Source organism: Solea solea, chromosome 8, assembly GCF_958295425.1.
Source record: "Solea solea chromosome 8, fSolSol10.1, whole genome shotgun sequence".
Classification (NCBI taxonomy): domain Eukaryota; kingdom Metazoa; phylum Chordata; class Actinopteri; order Pleuronectiformes; family Soleidae; genus Solea; species Solea solea.
Window position 1 is genome coordinate 23,742,271 of NC_081141.1, and position 21,189 is coordinate 23,763,459.

The window sequence follows — 21,189 nt, forward strand, 5'->3', positions numbered from 1 at the left end:
ATGAGTTCATGTAACCTGTTTGTAAACCCCTTTTTATGTTTATGCACACTCACATTGTTTGGTTTGAAAATGACCCCTAATACCAGTTTATTTATTATTTTTTGCATGAGGTTTCTTAAGGAGAGGTTACGGTAATCGCAGAGTAAGATTTACTGTAAAAGAGATGTGCCGTGATTTCCAGGACGCGGAGAATTGAGTCTCTCTTAATCTGTGGATTGGAATCTTGCCCAGAGTGTCGGGGAAGTGAGAGGGGTTGAGTAATATACCCACACATTTTCTCTTTAAAGCTGCAGTGCGTGATTTTCAGATGATTTTTGTTTGGGCCTTTGTGGTCCTTAACCTACAGTACAGTACATCCAGAGAAAATGACAACTTCGATGTATAATTTTTGAGTATATCAAAAGCCAGCATTATCCTAACCTCTTTGGTGTATTTTAAATATTCCCACACTTACCTGCATGTTTTTTATATTTATTTTTTTTCTGCAGAGACTCCAGTTAATGTGACTCTGTCCATAGTGAGGGAACAGGGTTCTTCAGGTGATATAGCGGTCCATTACCAGACCAGGGAAGCCCTGTACCAGCCCCCGTCAAACCAAGCCACAGCTGGAAAGGACTACATCGCCAAAGACGACACCGTCGTCATGATCGACGGCGCCACAGTGGCCCTCGTCACTGTCACAATCCTGCCGGTGAGCATGGGATGTTGGGTAATGGAGTGAAGTGGATTACATTACGTACACGCAATGTTTGCTTCTAAAAACAAAAGTGCTAAGTTTTGTACTTAAGATCCAGTGTGTAAGAATTAGTGAGATCAGATAGTGAGACTGCAGATAATTCCACTGGCGAGTGTATCAGGGAACTACGGTGGCCTTGACATACCATAAAATATCTTGTTTATCTTTGTTTTTCATCATAAGCTAATGCTTCACCATTGAAGCACTGTAGCTTGCTTACTCATTTAAGCTGCTGTAGGAACATGGTGACACAAGATGGCTGCCTGCTGTAAAAGCAAGACCCTTCGAAAAAGGAGCAAAGAGGATTTATTTTAAAGCAATGAAAACCAATTATATAAGTAAATGTAATATTATAAATCACAGTTTTATCAATTCAATCATTATTTAGCCTGGCAGTCTCATCATAATTGAGATTTATTTTCCCTCAAAGGCCTGAGAACACAGAATATTAATAGACCACAACTCTCAATCAACAGTGGGGATCTGACACTCCAGTTTGAGAACAGTTTGGATCTTATTAGTCCATTTAAATGGAGCGTAGCACTGGTGACCTGCTCTGCCAGCACTGGCAGGCACATGCAGGACATTCAAGGTTAAGTAATTATTGGCTTTTGTAGTGTCGGATGTGAGTGAGAATGGTGTTCAGGGAAAAGGAGATGGTGTGGGATCACTTCTTATACGTCTCTAAATTATCTTAATACTTTGTATAAATTTACTGGCGTCTTCACATTTAAGACAATGCAGGATTTTATTCTGAAATATGAGTGTGTATTTTCCTAAGGATGACTTCCCCGAGCTGGCGGAGAGTTTCCTGGTGAACATCACTGGCGTGGAGCTGGTCGCAGGGTCGGCGGGAGCCGGGCAGCCGAGTGTGAAGAGACACGGCATGGAAGTGGCAGAGGTCACCGTTCAGGAGAACGACGACCCTCGAGGGATTCTGCAGTTTAATGTTTCCGAGGTGAACAACACAGTGTCGTCTCATCACATCACATCACATAAAATAAATTAAATTGTCAAGTGCAGCCAGTAAATCTTAAAATAATACTTACATTCTACTTCAATTCCTATAATAATTTGATTTATTTTTGGCTACAAAGTATATCCCAGAATATCGAGATAAAAGAATGATTAATTCATAAGTAAACTTTATTTCTCTTGTGCTTTTCAAAACAAAAGCTGCAAAATGCTGCATCATTTTCACACTCTTTCTAAACATGTGGTTCAGGATATGCTGGCACATGAGATCCCTCCACCTGACAACATCCTCTATCTGTCTGTGGTGCGACTCGCTGGTACGACCGGGAGACTCGTCGTCTACTGGGATGCTCAGCCGGTCACTGCCGATCCCGGCGACTTCACCCCCTCGTCTGGAAACATCACCTTTCAGGATGGACAGGTAAGAGGATCCAGGATGTTGTTGACACATACTGTACAATGTGTTTTACCTCATGTTCCTTCATATGTTTTTTTTTTTCATTTAGAACGAAGCCATCATTGCCATCACCATTTTGGACGATGCCGATGTGGAGACTGTGGAAACGTTCAGCGTGAATTTGCTCCGTGTGATCGGTGGGGCTCGACTCGGTGAAGTGACCTCTGTGACTGTCAGTATCCAGGCCAATGACTCCCCTCTGGGACGGTTTGGATTCCAGGAATTGGAGGTAAATCTGAAAATATCCTCACTGTTATCCTTTTCTGACTGCATTTGAAGATGTGATGATTTTACTGGGACAGCATCACATAATAACGAACTGTTTGTGTTTAAAATCCATGTCAAAGGTCAATGATCGTGTTAATTCATCACTTGTTATTTGTATGATTTCATTCATCTATACTTACCTCCCCACCGGGTCAGCTGTAGTCAACACTCTTTGACTGTCTTAGACTTAATCGTGTCACTCGTGCCCGTCTAAGGTTACCGTCAGCGAGCCGGAGTTTGTGGACGACCCCGCTGCCGTGGCAACACTCGCAGTGGAGCGCAGTGCTGGAGGTGAAGGTGCGGTGACGCTGATGTGGCAGCTGGAAGATCAGGCCACGGATGACCTCTCACCTTTCAATGGAACTCTTGAATTCACTGAGGTGGGGTGGGAAATTGAATTATTTTAATTTCAAATGTGTGTAACATTTGAGACCGTTTGAGAAGTGTGTTTGTACAGGTGCATAATCACTTTAAATTAGGAATTGTTTGATTTTCATAGCCTTAGAATAAGTCATTTATGGTGACGCATATGGTGTCCTGATTTTTATTTAATCTCTTTAAGCGAACACTGGTTAACATGTTGTGTGTCTCACCCTTAGATGTCACTAATTCTTACACAATGGACCTTTTCAGAATGTAATAATAATGTGCACAATAGCAATTGTCATGTGTAAATCTTCAGTAAAAGTTTCTTGATAAATCTTGCCGTATTTTCCACGCCGTACAGACCGAGACTCTGAAGACATTTGTGATAAGAGCCCTCGCTGACTCGGCCCTGGAAGGAGACGAGCGTTTCACTGTCCGACTGTTTCCCGCTGGGAGCGGTGCCGTCATTGACCCTTTAAATGGTCAGTATTTATCAAAAAGTTCAGTGACCACTGCACTTTTTATACAGTCACACTGTTGTGATGCCACAACCCCACGTCCAAGTGAGAAACTCTTCACAAACATTAACATACATGACCTTGCCATTGCATTTAAAGCATTGTAGTTGTTCTAAAGAGAGTGTGTTGTAGTTTTCTCTAACATTGTTTCTACACATAGACGGTATGTAAAAACGGACATAGTCCTCCAAAATTTGACGTGTTTTATTAGAAAAGACCTGAATCTAGTGATTTAGACCATTAACTCCTCAGTAAAATGTTATAAATCAAGTCCCAAACACTTCCATTCAAACTCTTTTTGCAACAAATGGAGTAGACTGTATATAAAACAATTAGTTTGTTTCCATCCGAGTCTGTTTCCATCCATCCAAAGATCACCTCTAACTAACCAAAGATGAGTCCAGGTCGTCTTCTTACCTGGCGAGTTTTTAATTACCTGTGCGTTATTTAATGAAAAGTAATAATACTAATAATAATCATCATCATCATCATCTGTCTTCCCGTCTGTCCTACTCGCTGTCTCGCTGTATGTCTGTTCAGACATGGTCACCATCACCATCACGGCAGACAAGGCTGCGCTCGGGATTATTGGAGTTGCAGAGTCGTCCAGGAACGTCGTCATCGGAGAACCTCAGGGAGATTACAACGGCAGTGCTGTCGTCAGGTGAGACGCTATAAACTTAACAACTTTCTTGACACTTGAATTGAAAATGTCATGTAAAAATCTGTATTTGTGTGTGTGTGTCGTCCAGTCTTGTGCGAGGACCAGGCGTGTTTGGGGAAATCCAGGTCTACTGGAACATCACTCCAGCCGTGGCCTCGGAGTTTGAATCCATTTCTGGCACCGTGACCATGAGAGACAGACAGTCTTCTGCCACCATTATTCTGAAGGTACTGACCGATGTAGATTGTATGAATCTTAAAAGAGAGCAGCACAGACTCTAGAGAAGAAAGGTAGTCAATAGCGACCTTGAATTACAACACCAGAAAGTATAGAAATGATTGAAAACGATTAAATAGAATAATATGTACAGCGTAAAGAAAGTGTTTAACCTGAACATTTGCACATGTGAAAATACTGTGCAGTTATATCAATTAAAATATCTGTTTCATGTGTTCTGATTTCAGGCTCTGGATGATGAACTTCCCGAGGAGCGTCGCGAGTACCAGCTGACACTGACCTCTGCTACCTCTGGACTAGAGATCAGTCCAATAGCCAGACATGCCAGCGTCATTATGGCGGCCAGCGACCATCCCTTTGGCCTTTTCTCCCTCGCCCAGCATCAGCTCAGGGCAACAGAGGAGGAAGGAACGGTGAGGTCCTCAAAGCAGTTCACTGTTTTAGGTAGAAATGCCAAATGTAGTGTCTTCTGTGTCAGTGGTTCCCAATGTTTTCTGTATACACATTTAACCTTTATTTATACTTTATTGTTAGGTGACTGTGATGTACAGTGGAAAACACAGACAGACAGTCAAAATAAATAAGTAAATTGGGATCCGAACAACCAGAATGTAAAATATGTCATGATCATTTTAAAAATTTGTATATATGAATCAAAAAAAGATCGTATAAAATGGTTGCAGCTGCAAGTTAGAAGATCATTTTTGTAACCTACAGAAATAGAAAACTTAACTATATTTGAAACCTACTTTCCTCATATTTTTTGCAAAACTAAACGACAACAGTATGGAACAATTAACTGTTCAGTAAATTTAAGCTTATTAACTCTCTTAATCCTGTAAATACTGCAGGATTTCCCGACTGCCCTCAATCTCATTGTTGTGAGAATTAAGCAAAAAAGGGTTTTCATTGTGAAACCCTTAAAATCAGAAGGGCTTTGTGGCGCCTGCTGTGGAGCTCTGGCGCCCCCCAGTGGAGGTTTAGGAAACTCTGTTCAGCAGAAAGTAGCAGATATGATGACATTTGAGGTTGTGTGTGCATCTTTATCATTTTTCCTGCGTTTCCTCAGGTGAATGTGACGGTCACTCGCTCCTCCGGCAGTCTGGGCAGTGTTTGGGTGACGTACGCTTCCTCTGGGGACACAGCGGTCAGTGGAGTGGACTTTGCTCCAGCTTCGGGACGACTCCTCTTCACCCCAGGTCAGACGTCACAGCAGGTCACACTGCGTATAGAGGACGACAGTGTTCCAGAGGAGCCTGAGATGTTCTTCTTCAACATCACTGAAGTGGAGTTGGTCAATGTCAGGTAAAAAAAAAAAAAAAAACACACTCTGCGTTATGTTGAGTAAAAGAAGCCAGGACTTGGAAGCAGTTTCCATTTAATTTGTGACAGAATGTGTATAAAACAAACAAAAAGCACCAATCTTAGACATGTGAAGCCCCTAAAAAAACTTTGTTATCTATATTTCTAGCAACTTTTACTCCTCTATTCTATTTCCTCTAACTATCTTTGTTACTCGTTACTACCAAATAACTTTGACTTTTACTTAAGTAATATTATAAAAAGTGATTTTCTGGTAAGATACTCAAGTATCCCTTTTAACTACTTTATACATGACAGAAAACCATGGACCACAAAAATAAAATTTGGCATTGTTTGTGCCAGTGCTCATCAGATTATGTATTACAGCATCAAAAGGAAGAAGGTGTTATTTGATGCGTCCTATTTATTCACCTGTACAGACAATGCAAAGCCTTGATAAAGTGAAAGTGAAATAAAGTTTAAGCAATTTCCTTCGGGATAATAAAAGTATTCTGATTCTGATTCTGATTCTAAAAGTGTCTTGATGGTTACACTGATTCTGTGTCTCCCTCTGGTGGTCAGTGCTGTGGACTACACAGGGAGCGAGTCAGGCCTGCAGCTGGACCAGCCTCCAGCTTTAGGCAACATTTCCTCTCTTGCTGTGCTCATACTTGAGAACGACAACATAGAGGGAATCCTGGAGTTCAGGCAGGATTACGCCTCTGTTACAGGTAAGAAATAAAAACAGAGCCAACATAAACGTGTACTATTTGACACAAAAAAAGCACATTTCAAGATTATGCACCCAATGTAAACTCTGTGTATCCCCTCTGGATTCTTTCTTGCTCAGTTGAGGAGGACGTGGGCACCGTGTTGGTCCCGGTGGTGAGAAGAGTGGGCACGTATGGACGCGTCTCGGCTCAGTTCATTTCCAGAGGCTTGAGTGCAACATATGGCCTCGACTACACCCTGAATGACGGCTCAGTGATGTTCGTCCATGGCCAGAATGTCAGCTTTATTAATGTCACCGTCGTAGACGACCTCGACAGGTAAGAGGACAAAATAAAAACTGGAGAAAATACCTTAGAGAATGCAAAAGGTGGTTTCTCACACTGTCAACAATTAAATACAAATTAAATTATGTCGTACATAATGCAATACATAAATCGATATTATCACAATATCACAAATATTGATATACAGTATATATTAATGTATATACTGTCATTGTTTTTATATTATTTTGTCATATTCTCCCAGTATGAGGGACTAACACACCTTTCCTGAATACCACCTTCAAACTACTTGGCGGACAGAAAAAAGGGGAAGATAATTTGTTCCAATAATACTCTGAGAGACATTTCAGGTGGATTTAAATCATTATATTTAAATGAATTAGAAATGACCCTGTTTTCAGATTTCTATTAAATCAGTATTTATCAGTTTAAACAATCCAGATAGTAATGGATGTTGTTAATCATTTTCTGACTTAATGTCTTTCTGCTTTGGGTTCACGGTGAACACAGACACAGACATCAACACCTGACACTAAAGCATTGAATATTAATGACATTAGACGGTTTCCCTAATTTTACTGACACTGTCTTCTCCAGTGAAAACGCAGAGATTTTTGAGGTCCTGCTGGTCGGAGCAACAGGAGGAGCAGTCCTGGGGCCGCAGCGCGTTGCCACGGTAACCATCGCCAAGAGCGACTCTTTAAGTGGCTTGGTCCGTTTCTTGAACGAGACCCAAATCACCGTGGTGAACCCCAACTCCACTCTCAAACTCAGTCTTGTCTTGGAGCGAGTGGGAGGCCTAGTGGGCGACGCAGCGGTAAGACATGACAACACAGTCTGTTTTTTTTTTATTGTTCTTCACTGACTTTGTCAGCAAATATAAATAGATTTTACCTGTTGACAGGTGGCTTGGAACATCCGTGGGCCAAACAGCAGAGAGGTTCTTCCTCCATTCAATACAGACATCAGAGAGCCGGTGAACGGGTCCTTCTTCTTTGGGGATGGAGAGGAAGGTGTACGCGCCATCGAGCTGCGGATTCTCCCTCACGGAGAGGTGGAGGTGGAGGAGACGTTTGTTATTGAGCTCAGCATTCTGTCTGGAGACATGGACGTCGATCCTCAGGCTGGTTCCGTGACGCTGAAGGTACGACATCTGATAAATCCAACGTGAAACGAGCCTCAGCGCCAGCGACTCATTCCCGCTCTCTCCGTGTTCCGTTCTCGTCTCCCAGGTAGAAAAGTTTGGTGACCCAAACGGTATAGTCCGGTTCACTCCGGATGCTCTTCAAGACCGAGTCTACAATGAATCCACAGAAGCAGAGGGTCCATTCAACGTTTCCCTGTCTATAACACGTAGAGAGGGACTCATGGGTAACATCACGGTAAGTTTACATCACTTACATTCATGAGTTATCAGTCCTGGCCTGGCTGGATTCTCAGTCTTGCATCTTTGTTTTTTTCAAATCTAGTCTGCTAGGGTGTGCAGATTGTGTTCCGTTTGTTAGTCACCTTTTCTCATCTCGCGATTCTTGATATGGAGAAACCAAAATGCCTCTACACGTTAGATTTAAAAGCAGGAACGTCCGTCCACGCTTTCAGAACCTGTGTCTTTTCCTCTTTCAACCATGTTCTGCACAAAAACCTATCATTTGTGCTCTTGGAGTGCGAGGAACAACACCTCAATTTGTTTATTGACCCATAACAACAACAACAACAACTCAAAATCCCAGAGTGATTGACATGTCTATAACATCATCGAACTTACCAGTAAAGAACTAATGTGTAAACACCATCATTTCACCTCAGGTGCATTGGCAGATACAGAGTGACTCAGACCTCGCAGGAGACTTCCTTGTGTCCTCTGGCTCAGTGGTTATTCTGGAAGGCCAGCGGGACGGGGAAATCGTCCTCAGCCTGATGCCTGATACAGTTCCAGAGCTGGAGGAACTCTACGTTGTCCTGCTCACAGCTGTGGAGGGTGGTGCCACGCTGGATGCCAACCCAGACCTCATCAGAGTCCACATCAGGTCTGTCATTGTTAAATTCAAAAAACACCATCGTCAAAAAACTTCACGTCAAAAACCAAATGAACATCAATTTGATCATCTCACCTTCAGGGTTCCTGCTAACGATGACCCTCACGGCGTCATCTCCCTGGACCCTGAGCAGCAGACTGTAGAGGTCGTCGAGGCCGGGTCAAATGTCACCAGATACCTGGTGATGAATGTGACACGATCTGCTGGCCTGTTTGGCAACGTGAGTGTGGGCTATAAAATCAGCGGAGGAATAGATGAAGTGATGGACATTGAGGAGATACTGGGAGGACAAGCTCAGGGAAGACTGCTCCTGATGGAAGGACAGACCTTCAGAACTCTCACTGTGCCCATCAGCAGCCAGGTGAGGACGAGAACGCTTACTCAGTGACCCTCGTTCAGCAAAATGAGACACTTAAATGAACGACGACACAATGACCTTTTAGAAAATCCTGAGTTTAAATTGTTTTTGAAGCACTTATTTGTTGGCCTGCTTCTCCCCTGAAGGTGTTTTTGTCAGCGGGTGAGAGCTTCACCGCAGAGCTCACAGATGTTAAACTTGTCAGCCCCGTCCTCGGCCCTGTGCCTCGCCTTCTTCACGAGGCCGGCGTTGCTATGGTGACTGTGCCAGAAGAAGCTGCCAGCTCAGAGGTGAGCTGTTTTTTCTTTCAGTGTGATGTATGATTTACCCCTGCAGGAGAAACTCTACCTCTCTCTGATGCTTCACTCGCAGACGTGTGATTATGGTTGCAGTATTTATGTATGTAATTACAATTTACCCACCTGGATTAACACACACACACACACACACCCACCCTGCCCTACAACAGCATGTGCTTTCTACAAGCTATTTTCACTGTGGTGAAGAAGCAAAAAGGCAAAAGTGCTCGAGCCAAACCTACAAAACAGAGATTAAATCATACATCATTTTGTCAGAGGTCAAATCCTCACTTCATAAAGATGCATTCAGTGACCCTGGTAAATTTAAGACACTGGTCCACTCCGCAGCGTATTGCAGTTAAACGTGCAGCTTTGGGAAACATTCAAGAAACTCATCACTTCACAAAGTTGTCATTGGAGAAGATTTTTGTGGTTTTTTTTTTTTTAATAGAATCAAGAATATTTGCCTTAACTGATCCAGTTTTTATAATCACATTAATGTTCATCCCTAGTTGTATTATACATATTTATAAACAAATACAAGATCACATTAAATTGAGTCAATGTTGTATTCGGTAAACAGCTGATTGTTGTAGTTTCGAATAATCTTTATATCAGTGTAGCTGCTAACAATGACATTTACATTAATGGCTTTTGGTTTGAATTTGCACCAAATTAACACCCATTATCTGTCTTTTTTTTCCCTTGTACAGGTCAGCTTTGCCTCAGTGGCTCTGCAGGTTTCAAGCTTAGCAGCGGGGTCGTGTGAGGCAGTCGTGACACGAACGGGGCTGTTTGGAGAAATCAGAGTCCAGTGGAAAGCTGGCTTTCCCTCGGGACAGACTTTGTCGGGCTTCAGAGACGGAGATATCAGCCCGAGCTCAGGTACCACAGTCAGTGAGCTCAATGACGGTGACGTGTCTGAAAAAACCTGTGTTACATACAAGAGGTTTTCTTTAAATACTTTGAAACATTGAAGTCCATCCATTTGCACTCTGATTGTTGAAGCTTTGTGTAGCGTAAGTTTTTGCCTCTTTGTACATTCACACCAATACTTGCTTTTTTCGCACGGGTAAAGCGAGTAAAAGACAATCAGTGACTTATTTTCTGGGGTTAATGTTAGAGGCAACAACTAACCTTTGTTTTGCCCTCTTTATTCTTGCTATATCTAGACATGATCAGTGCTGTTGCGTTCTCCTTGTTTCTCATGATGCTCCTTTGTTGCCAACGTCTTGCAACCCTCTTCTCTCTCTCCCTCTCTCTCTTCCAGCTCTTCTAACTGTTGATAATGTGTTTCTTTCTTTCATCAAGGCTCGCTGACCCTGGCCCATGGAGAGAGGACTAAAACTATATCTCTTACAGCCATTGCTGACGCTTTAGAGCCAACGTCGTACGCTCTTCACCTCACAGCTGCCACCTCCAGCGCCGGTGTTGTCAAGCTCAGGTAGCAGTTTCACAATGGTAGAAATTGAACCTTTTAACTCGTGAGTACACTGTATACTGATGTGATTCTGATGTCCTTTTTCCTTCACAGGTCAGGCTTCACCACAGCAGAGGTGGAGCCGCTGGGGATCTACCAGTTTGCCCCCGATTCTCGCCAACTAGTTATCGCGGAGGACATCCAGACTATAACGCTTTATGTCCAGAGACTCTATGGTTCTCGTAGCAACACCACCCGCCTCACCTATGAAACAATAACGGGCAGTGCGACGGCAGGAGACGACTTTCTTCCAGTGCCGGACGGCCGTTTGTTCTTTGACTCCCCTCGCCAAACCAACGCTTCGTTCCAACTGTCGATACTCGATGACTCCCTCTCAGAGCCGGATGAATACTTCCACGTCAACCTCACTGATGTCCAAGTCCTTGATGCGGACTCGGCGTGGGCAGAGGTCTCTCCTCGCCTTCACGCTCAACAGAGCGTGGCCACTGTCACCATCTTGGCGAGTGACGTGACTGGGGGAGTTTTGAGTATCGGACCTGGACTCGTCCAAGTAGCGGAGGACAAAGATGAGGAGACGGATCAGGAGCGAAGGGTGGTTCTGAGGGTGCGCAGGTCCGACAGTGTGGACGGGGATGTGAGGGTGCGGGTCCAAGCGTATGGAGGTGGGTATTTGTTTTTTCCCACTCCTTTTAGACTGCAATAAAAACTAAAATCTGTTTTCTTTGAATTTACTTAAACCTTTATTTGACAGGACGAAAGTAATTCTATTTGTTAAATATACACTTTTACAACTGGTCACAACATCTTGTCTGGTGAGACTCTTTCTCACCTCAGTGCTCGGACACATTCAGCCGTGGTTTCTACCCTGGATCTTTTCAAGATGTTATGAACAGAAGACAGAGCCGAATACTTGAAGGTTGTCTTTGAACTGAATGATAATTCTCTCACGAAGTTTAGCACAAAATTGTGAGCCACGACTCATCCTTTAGTGGATGCTCCTTTAAACTGCCCTGCTTTGTCAGTGGAAAACACAGGAAATATTTTCTTTAATAACAGATCTTAGTTTCTGTTGCATTTTGAGAAATTGCTCGTACTTTGTGAACCAAACACATGGCTTGAAATCATGCTGCTTTGCTGTTTTCTATCCAGACGGAAGCACAAAACCTCCTCCATTCACTCCGGAACCCACTGAGACCCTTGCAAAGGAGCAGGAGGACTTCCGCTTGGTGTCCACTGTCGTGTCCCTGCAGGCTGGCCAGAATGAGACAGAGGTTGTCCTCCTCATCCTGGATGACGCAGAGCCAGAGGGACAGGAAGTGTTCTTCATCTACCTCAGTGATCCAGAGGGAGGAGCACAAATCACAGATAGTCCATATGAAGGCTTTGGGGCTTTTGCCAAGATCACCATCCTTGGTAAGATGATGAAAAAAAATAACGCATGCAGTATGTCCCAGCTAATGCAATTTTTATATTTATTGCTATATATTCTGGACTCACTTCTTCAGCCCTTCATAGCACTCAATTTATCCTAGTTTCTTTGGTTCTAATTAAATGTTAACGTGTTTATTTTCTCATTGATGGATTCAGTTTTCTGCTCTGACTTTGCTAATACCTCTTGATTAGTCTCCATCTGCTGTTTTCTTCTCATATAATCCCTTCAGTCGTTCACATTATTTGATTATTACACAGAAAGGACTGATTGCAAACGTATTTATTATTTCCTTCCCTCTGTCCACACCAGGGAGTGACTTCCATAACGGTATAATAGGATTTAGTTTGGATTCTTTGATGGGCCAAATACTGGATGAAGATTCACGGAACAGAACGGCCGTCCTCTTTCTGCAGAGACAAGAAAACAGGTACAAAGAAATAATGGTTTACCCTGGAAATAATTTAATATTATTTTATTTTTTTTCATTTTATTTTCCTGTTTCGTTCAGAGCGTTTGAGAACGTGCAGGTGTTTTGGAGAGCCACCTTCAGCAGGGCAACTCCGACTCTTGCCAACAACGGAGTGAATCTAACCACACAGCTGTTGCACACCTCAGGAACTGCACTGTGCAGGAGAGGAGAGATTATATGTGCGTTTACTCTGGAGGTCCTGGATGATGAGGTGAGAGAAATGCAGCCACTCCTGCTGATAGGACAGCTGGGATTATGCTGGTTATTAGAGATTATTAATCCCACTAAGAAATCAAACCTAATAAGGGATGGCACAATACCACTTTTTCGAGTCTGATATCGATGTCACAAACTCAAATATCTCCAGATATCGATACAGTCATGTTAGATGTTTTAAACCATGAAGCTTTGAACAACACATTTGTGCCATTTCAAGCAACTTCAAGGTCACAATCCTCTCAACAGTGTCACAAATATTCTTCTCCCAAAAAGACAAAATAACATGGCACGACATGACTCAGCTAAAACGTTGCTGATTTTTACAATCTAGTTATTTTTGGATTGATTTTTTAAAAAAAAAAATGACTTCCTGTGTGCAGTGCACAAATGAATGTTGTCGAGAGGACAAAGACAAAACACCACTGCACTGTACCGATGAACACAGGGAGAGTCATGTCGAGTTTACCGACTTAATACACATCGCATAAACTCACTAACATTAAAAGTTACGCACTACAGCTTTAATAGTTTTGGAAAGGAATCAGTTTTGCAACCTTTAGATTGATTTCTGGACTCACTGTGTGGGTTCAGCTGTTCTTCATGTCCCAAAATAGTTATTGCTATTTACAAGCAAGTTTTTAATCGATAATCATTTCCCTATTTGCAATAAAGCGTGTATATATAGTATGTGTTCATTCATGTGACCTCTTTAAATTGTTGTTTTCTTCCTCTATTTCTTGTCTTTTTATCAGTTGTTGTTGGGTTTTCTTCCCCATTCAAGTGTGTGCATATCCCATACATCCAAAAATAATACATATTAATGCTCTTAGTATTGCGTTACAACATGAAAACAAGATAAAACGATTCACTAATAGCTGTTCATCTTCGTTGCCGTAGGAGCCAGAGTCCCAGACGTGGTTCTTGGTGGAGATTTATCAGGTGGGGGCTGGAGCCGCCATTAACACCACCATCAGCTTCGCCAACGTCACTTTGGCGGAGAGCGACGACCCGCGCGGCGTCGTGTACTTCGCCGTGGGCCACAGACTTCCTGTTGTCACGCTGACGGCCACGAAACTCAGTCTGCAGGTCTTCAGGCAGGCGAGCACCGATTCAACCATGTCCGTGCAATACCGCGTTCTGGTAAGTCACGCACGAATGCAAATGTACTGAACAAGCAAGGTCTTGAAATACAGTTTCAAATTATCATATTCATAGGACACACAGATGGTGCCATTCTTGTTTTTGCCTCGGAGCCGTCATTCTGAATCGCGGGGAAAATATTTACCATTAAGGCCACGGTCATTCATAACCATTTAGCTGCTAAAATTAGACCCCCCCAACCCCCAACATAACACCATCAGTCGTAACATAGCAACCAGTAATGTTTATCTGTGTGACTGACCTGCTTTCTGTTGTCATGCGTTTCAGCAGGAGCAGATCTAATCAGGCTGTTTCACAATAACACTGTAATAATTTATAGTGACTGTCAACGAGGATGAAAAATCCCCACAACCGGTGACCTGTGAAATGACTGCAGCTTTTTCCTTATTCAATATTAATAGCCTTATTGTCTGTACAGTATGTACGTTTTAACAAAAGTCCTGCATCGCTGAGACCAAGCCGACCTCTCGCCTCACTCTTCCAATCTCATCGCCACTCTAGCTTTTCTTTGAGGTATTGAGATGAATCATATCTTGGCTTCATCCAGATCGAGGGCACTATGTCCACTGGCACACTTTGCTTTTTGATATCGGAGATCAAAGTGAGAAAGTGTCTCTTACACTCGCTGAGAATAAAAGAAAGAAAAAAAACAAAAACCCCTCACAAAGACTCGATGGCCAGGTGATCTGCTTTCAAGCTTCAGAGCTTTAATGTGATGCAAGATGGGAGAATAAAAGTTTATTTTACTCGTGAGAACCCAGCGCTCCTTATTGCAGACTGCAGTTTTAAATCATAGCTCATAGCCATAAAATGATTAAATATAGAAATATACCTGCACAAAACCCCCCAAAAAACTCTCAGGAAGTATCATGAAAGTGCTCATTGTGCATCTCATCTTATTGCTTTAAAAGGGTGATCATATTGTCCGGTGTCTAGTCATATTTTTATCCCTTGTTGTTATTTTATTTATCCTCAGTTGTTCCAGCATTTACCTCAAACTAAAAAATAACATCAGAAATCATATTTTAAGAGTTTAACTTACTTGTCACACTTACGTTAACTGAGTTTTAAAGAAATAAACTTTATTTACTTACAATAGTGTTGACATGGTCATACCAATTTGCTGTAAAATGTTGCTTCACTTTTACTTTTTTTTTAATCAAACTGACTTCACCACAAATATGTCGTATGTTGTTTTTTCTCCCCTCCAGGAGCTTGACAGAAAAGATGTGGTGGGTCCTTTTGTAATCCACCCCGCCAAAGCAGGGGCCGACTTCCCCCAACAGGAAGGTCGGATAACCTTCGGCGTGGGTGACCGTAACGCGTCCCTGGACGTTTACCTCACGCCTGACCTCGCCTCGTCGCTGCCCACGCCGAAGCGCTTCCAGGTGGAGCTCTACAATGCCACGGGGGGCGCCAGAGTGCACCCTCAGTTCGGGCTGGCGAATGTGACGGTGGTGTCGAACGCTGCGAGCGAGGCTGTGTGGGTCGTACTTGACCAGCTGCATCAGCCGCTCGGCCCAAATATTTTGAACCAGGCGCTGCAAGGACTGATCGGTAAAGTCGGTGAAGCTCTGACGCGTGAGCAGATGACCGCTGTGCTAGAAGCTCTGGGGAAGGTAATTTTTATTTTTCTATTTAATTCCTCTTAAGAAGAAGTCTACTGCTTTATCCTCCACATGAGGGCTGATGGTGCGAATTTAAATCTAAAAAAATTAACCTGGATCTTTGTGTTGCAAGGCAACAGCCCTAACCGCTACTCCATTGTGTGACCCCCAAAGCAAATACAAACACACAAAAAGTAAAATATAAGAATGAAAGTAAGCAGAAAGAAGAAAAACGTTAAACTATTTGCCACTATATTACTACTAATAATAATATAACAATAATTCCATAATATTTAATATATGCTATGCCACGTTGTTACTACAAGAGTCATATCAGGTGTTTATCAGCGATAGATTCCTAACGATTCTCTCGCTCCATCACTCAGGTGCTTGAAGAAGCGGAGAGGACGCCTTTACAGGAACGCAGCCGCAATTTGACCAGCGAGCTGCTGTGTGCTCTGGCCGATCCCGGCAGAGTGGACACCCGAGGCCTCAGCTACCTCGCTGACGTGGCCGAGCGATTTGCTTTCTCCCTCCTCACACGCAGCGAGTGCGAGATGTGAGTGTCAATGTCCCTCATTCAAATTTCAACATGTCTTTGACAGAATGATTGATTTAAATTGACTTGTGTATTTTTTTTCTTGTGTGTCGTCTCCAGCAGGGGCACCGTCCTGGAAACATGTCCGCACATGACCATCTCGGCCTTCCAGTGGTACCCGATGCAGATCAACGGCTACAAATTCAGGGGCCGCAATGGTGATTTCTTCCAGCTTCCAGATTCGCTGTTGGCCGTACCTGCAGGCTTGACCGCTGACTGTGGAAACCTCAGTCAGATTCAACTGACCGAGTTTAGAACTGAGCACTGGTTTATCAGCAGTGATACAGCCAATGCTCTAAATGGGAAGGTAGAGTTTTTCTTTTACTGAAATATTTATATACAAACACAAATCCAAATTTGATCCTTCCAAAAAAAAGAGCTGTAAAAATCACATGTAAAACCAATTCTAGAGAAACAAATAACTCACTCTTCATTAAACAAAAACACTCACAGATTAAAAGATTTCAAAACTGCACAAATAATGTACACAGCTAAAAACAAACTGTTACCTAACCGTATCCAAACATTGATGACCTGCGATGAATCAGCACAACAACAAGCCCTTGATAGAAACTCACTCTAAATAACACTTTATCGCAGTCAAATTATAGAACAGTGTCAGTAATGAACAGAAAACCTGCACATTATAGGTTGATTATTTCATTTTGTTCATTTGTTTACTGATTTGTTTGATTTTATTCATGATAAACCGAGCAAAAAATCTTCAAAATTATCATTTAACATTTAAGTTTAAAGACAATGTGAAGAAGAGGTCACATTCTTTCCTTCTCCTTTTGGATGTTATTTGTTTCTTTTTGAAATTTAAACTAAACTAGTTTAAATCTGTTATGATGTTGTGAATTTAATTAATATTTCTTGATGCCACTGATTAATCTTGCCTTTTATTCTGTAATTTTATAATGCCTTTTCTTTCTTTCTTTCTTTCTTTCTTTCTTCTTATTTCTGGTTTAAGTTTAAGTTTAAATCCAGTATTTTGTTAGCAACCTGCAGGTGGCAGTGTTGCTTCAACATAAACTCAACATTTGTTGTTTCATAAGCCCCCACAGCTGAACTCTGTTCTTCTGTTTCTAGGTATTTTCTGTCAGCCTTGCGGACAGAAGGTCACGACCCCTAGAAGACGGCAGTGAGGTGGTGTATCGTATCCACAGCCCCGGTCAGCAGGTTAAACCCGGACGGTCTGTGTGTCTGCTCTGGAACCAGACGACTGCCAGGTAACTCAGCACAGACACACCTGTATTTATTCTCTCTGGAAGCCAGACTTACTGTTCACACTATAAATATACAGCATGTTAAAGTAAGATGACACAGCAATACTTAACCGATCGTCACAGATCTGTAGGAGTGATAAAAATCTGAATTTTATTCATGAAGCTCTTTTAAATAAGTGCTTTGGCAGAAAAAGCATAAAAGGGGGACAGAAACATTACAATGCAGTGGCTAATGTAGTATGATATAATGATATAAACACTAAAAAAGGATGACACCACATGAAGGCAAGTGTCTAAAAACTGGTTCTGGGAGCTTTATCTCTTCAGGTACGTCAATTGGCACTGACAGTAAAAAAAAAAGGATGTCCTTTAGATCCTCTTGAGCAGATAACATTTCCCCACTTGAGGATTTGCAAGCTGCCTGTGTAGCTTGCAAATCCAAATGAGCTTTAAATACGATATGTATAACCTTTAAAAATCTGTTCTGAAATGCATAGGAACGCAGTGGAAAGAATCTCATGTGATGCCCCTTTGTCTTAGCTGTATTTATCAAGGTGCGCGAATGTATCCTGGGTGGGTAAATATGTGATTGAGTGGGGTGGGTGTGTTTGAAAAGTGCTCCAGTAAAGTAATAAACTGATTGAACTGAACTGAGCACAAAGGAAAGGAATAAGAACAGTGTTTTCCAGTGTTGGCAAAATATAGTATATGATAAATAAGATTAAATAAATATGTAATAGGAATTCTACACATATAGTTAACAATGTAAATGTCAAACACTTAAAAGAAGTTAATGAACTAACTTGTCTTGCCGTGCACCACACCTGTAGAAGACTGGTGTGGTAACTTCACGACTCCACCCAACGTAGTGACTCCTGCAGAGATCAATAAAGATACTGTTTGTGTCCTACTTTATTTTTTTTTTTCCTGCAGTTGAGACCAGTTTGCTCTGTTCGGAGTTAAAAATCCAAGTTCAGCCTCTCAATAAGGCCTCTCGTGTTTCCACGGGGGACACATCACATCTCTTTCGGCCTGATATCTGCACATTCACTCTCTGAGCGCTCCCACTTGAGGTCAGTGTGTTGAGGACATTCTTGGAGACTTGGCTGGAACACAGTGTTACGAGTTGAGCATCGGGTTTGGTTTGGCTCGCACTGCTGCTTTCAATGACGTCGGGCAGGAAACAAAACTGACGAGGCCAGAGAGCAAAACGTGACAGAGGAGCTGAAGTCGCTTATTGTCATGAAAAGGTCACTGCAGCAGTGGGGTGTTCTTGACAAACTTGACATGGTTCTCAGAGTGCTAGTAGCTTCTGCATATGGATGCACGATGATGATGAAACATCACCCTCAGCTTCCTTTTCGGGTAACACCGCTGATTTAGGGGACTGTGGTGGCAGGAAGTCCTCCACAACAACTTCAAGGCGGTCTTCCACGTTTACATTTCTCGTGATGCTGTGTTCAGGCTGCGTGGATATGTAAATAGGTGGAAAGCAGTTATGAGGAATTAAGTAAAAAATGTTTTTTAAGAACCAAAAACCACAGAGAAGAATAGTGAGAAGGCCTTAAAATTATATTTTCCTTGTGTCACAGTAGTGTCATCTTCTGTATCCTTCTTTACAGCTGGTCATCAGACAGTCCATACTGCAGGGTTGTGAAAGAGGCTGGGAACTATGTGGAATGTGCCTGCTCCCACTTGTCCATCTACACGGCCTACGCAGAGTTCATCACACTCGCCTCCTACAATGAAGCGTTCTATGCCTCTGGATTTATCTGCATCTCAGGTAAAAGTACAAAAGCACACTTTTCTTAGTCCCCGGGACACAACACAACCCTGACGGTCGGCTGGCAAAGAGCAAGAGCAAAGAGCTTTACATCCCGCTCTCTGTGATACAGTTTCTCCTCAGACTTGGGTCGCCTGTATTCCTCGGCACTGTTATACATAGCCACTGTTAATTCCTGTGAATATTTTATAATATAATATTAATAAAAGTGTCTTTCATATCTTCTCACAGGCTTTGCGTTGGCCATCATATCACACGTGCTGTGTTCCCGTTCCCCAATGTTCACTGCCAAACTGCTCACTCACATGATGGTGAGCTGCCTTGGAACCCAGGTAATACATTTCTGTTTGCTATGATCCTTTTGTGTCCAGTGCTACAGTGCTTCAGTATATCAACCAAAGTGAATGCAAAGACCCACAAATCAATGCTAATGAAGGCAGAGACCTCAGTATTCCCCTCGCATTCTCTCTCTCTGGACTCAAATGCAGATGGATAGGGCACCTTTGGAAATTATGATAGAGACATCCATCTCTCTGCAGTGTCTGGATCAGTTGCCCACACACAGTAACACTCTGTATAATTAATAACAGAGACGGAACAAAATATTTGTATTTTATGTTCAATATTTTTAACTGCGTGCACGCACACATACACACACACAGACACACGCACTTACCCAGTCTGACTGACCACCAGACATGTCACCGCTATGTTCGTGGAAATTTGCAGAGACACATCATCAGTGAATGTTGCTGGTTGCGTCGTTTGCGGGCCCGGCGCGTCCTGACAACACAACCATGCCCCCCGCACCCTCGCCCATTAAAAAAACGCAAGCTGTCACATTAGCCGTAGACCCCACTGTGTGTGTGTATGTGTGTGCGTGTGTGCATGAATGAGTGCGGGACTGGTAATTTTCCACTGGTCTCCCCTCTCCTCAGTTGACAAACACGAACCCCTACTAAAGCAGACTGTCGTTGGGGACGAACCACCTCGGGCTTGGCCTGTTTATGGCCCAGGCAGAGCCCCTGAACCTTAGACTGTTTTGGATGGAAAATTCCGTCCTGTTCTGTTTCCTTTGTTGATGCTGTACTTTGTGTTCAAGGCCTTTTTTTCCCTTGGGTTTGCACGTGTTGGAGATTATATATATATATATATATATATATATATATATATATATATATATATATATATATATATATATAAAAAGAACGGCATGCTTGCATCTCTTTGGCTTTCTAGTCAAAGGCCAGTTGACGGAGGCCCAGCTGGATTCCACATTCACAAACTGAAAGTTGAACTGCATGTGCTTATGCTGGCATTAGGATGTAATTTGGAGATAATGATGTACGCCCGGTGCAGGATGTGCAGTATGAAAATAGACCATTTGACGTCATTGTCTCAACTATGCTGTGTTTTTCCGCCATAAATCTGAGATCGGATTGCTGTTGTTTGTGTCCAACAGCTGCTTCAAGATGATTGAGGCAGAATTGTATTTTCCCAAAGTTAAACACTAAAGCACACTAATTCAATTCATTTAAGTAATAAAACTAATTCAATTCATTAATGCTGCCATGTAGTCGCGTTTGTGTACTACTGTTAAACTGAAGAGAGGAGATGTGAACATCAATTGGCTCTAAAGGCCATTGGCTGTCTGTGATATTGATGCACCTGGAGATAATAGTGAGAAAAGTCAGATGATTGAATAGACATTCAGGCTCACTGATGATTAATCTAGATCCACGCATTGGTAAATAGGCTTTGAATTTCAATAAAACCTCAGTATTATTTGTACAAAGGTTGTCATGAGGCAAAGCATTTGAATTCATGTATCAAGATGGCAAAAGGATTCTGCGTCTTTGATGGAAGTGATGTACTGAGAGGCAGAAATGTCTTTTTGGGTCTTAGCCTTGCTCATGTCTCACCATCAATTTGAACTGTCACATCCAGCTCAAGCCACCTCTGACAGAGGGACCCCTCTCCATCTGTGGTGACGGATGTCTTTGTGTGTAACAGCCACAG

General features: G+C 42.5%; 1 protein-coding gene across 2 annotated transcripts in view; it reads left to right on the forward strand.

Annotated features, from left to right (window-relative positions):
* The window catches only part of adgrv1 (adhesion G protein-coupled receptor V1), a 148,436-nt gene that overhangs the window by 74,864 nt on the left and 52,383 nt on the right, over window positions 1-21,189 (forward strand). For both annotated transcript variants that reach the window (XM_058636829.1, XM_058636830.1), the window contains 31 exons: window positions 489-691; window positions 1,518-1,694; window positions 1,962-2,132; window positions 2,218-2,397; window positions 2,651-2,815; window positions 3,163-3,283; window positions 3,860-3,983; window positions 4,072-4,210; window positions 4,448-4,633; window positions 5,290-5,525; window positions 6,105-6,253; window positions 6,373-6,571; window positions 7,136-7,355; window positions 7,443-7,682; window positions 7,771-7,920; window positions 8,345-8,565; window positions 8,656-8,935; window positions 9,079-9,222; window positions 9,945-10,116; window positions 10,543-10,675; window positions 10,766-11,334; window positions 11,822-12,085; window positions 12,414-12,531; window positions 12,613-12,784; window positions 13,690-13,932; window positions 15,165-15,572; window positions 15,947-16,119; window positions 16,219-16,465; window positions 17,251-17,390; window positions 19,010-19,170; window positions 19,402-19,502. In XM_058636829.1, coding sequence (XP_058492812.1) covers window positions 489-691; window positions 1,518-1,694; window positions 1,962-2,132; window positions 2,218-2,397; window positions 2,651-2,815; window positions 3,163-3,283; window positions 3,860-3,983; window positions 4,072-4,210; window positions 4,448-4,633; window positions 5,290-5,525; window positions 6,105-6,253; window positions 6,373-6,571; window positions 7,136-7,355; window positions 7,443-7,682; window positions 7,771-7,920; window positions 8,345-8,565; window positions 8,656-8,935; window positions 9,079-9,222; window positions 9,945-10,116; window positions 10,543-10,675; window positions 10,766-11,334; window positions 11,822-12,085; window positions 12,414-12,531; window positions 12,613-12,784; window positions 13,690-13,932; window positions 15,165-15,572; window positions 15,947-16,119; window positions 16,219-16,465; window positions 17,251-17,390; window positions 19,010-19,170; window positions 19,402-19,502 — 6,206 coding nt within the window. The remainder of the gene's footprint in view (window positions 1-488; window positions 692-1,517; window positions 1,695-1,961; window positions 2,133-2,217; window positions 2,398-2,650; window positions 2,816-3,162; window positions 3,284-3,859; window positions 3,984-4,071; window positions 4,211-4,447; window positions 4,634-5,289; window positions 5,526-6,104; window positions 6,254-6,372; window positions 6,572-7,135; window positions 7,356-7,442; window positions 7,683-7,770; window positions 7,921-8,344; window positions 8,566-8,655; window positions 8,936-9,078; window positions 9,223-9,944; window positions 10,117-10,542; window positions 10,676-10,765; window positions 11,335-11,821; window positions 12,086-12,413; window positions 12,532-12,612; window positions 12,785-13,689; window positions 13,933-15,164; window positions 15,573-15,946; window positions 16,120-16,218; window positions 16,466-17,250; window positions 17,391-19,009; window positions 19,171-19,401; window positions 19,503-21,189) is intronic.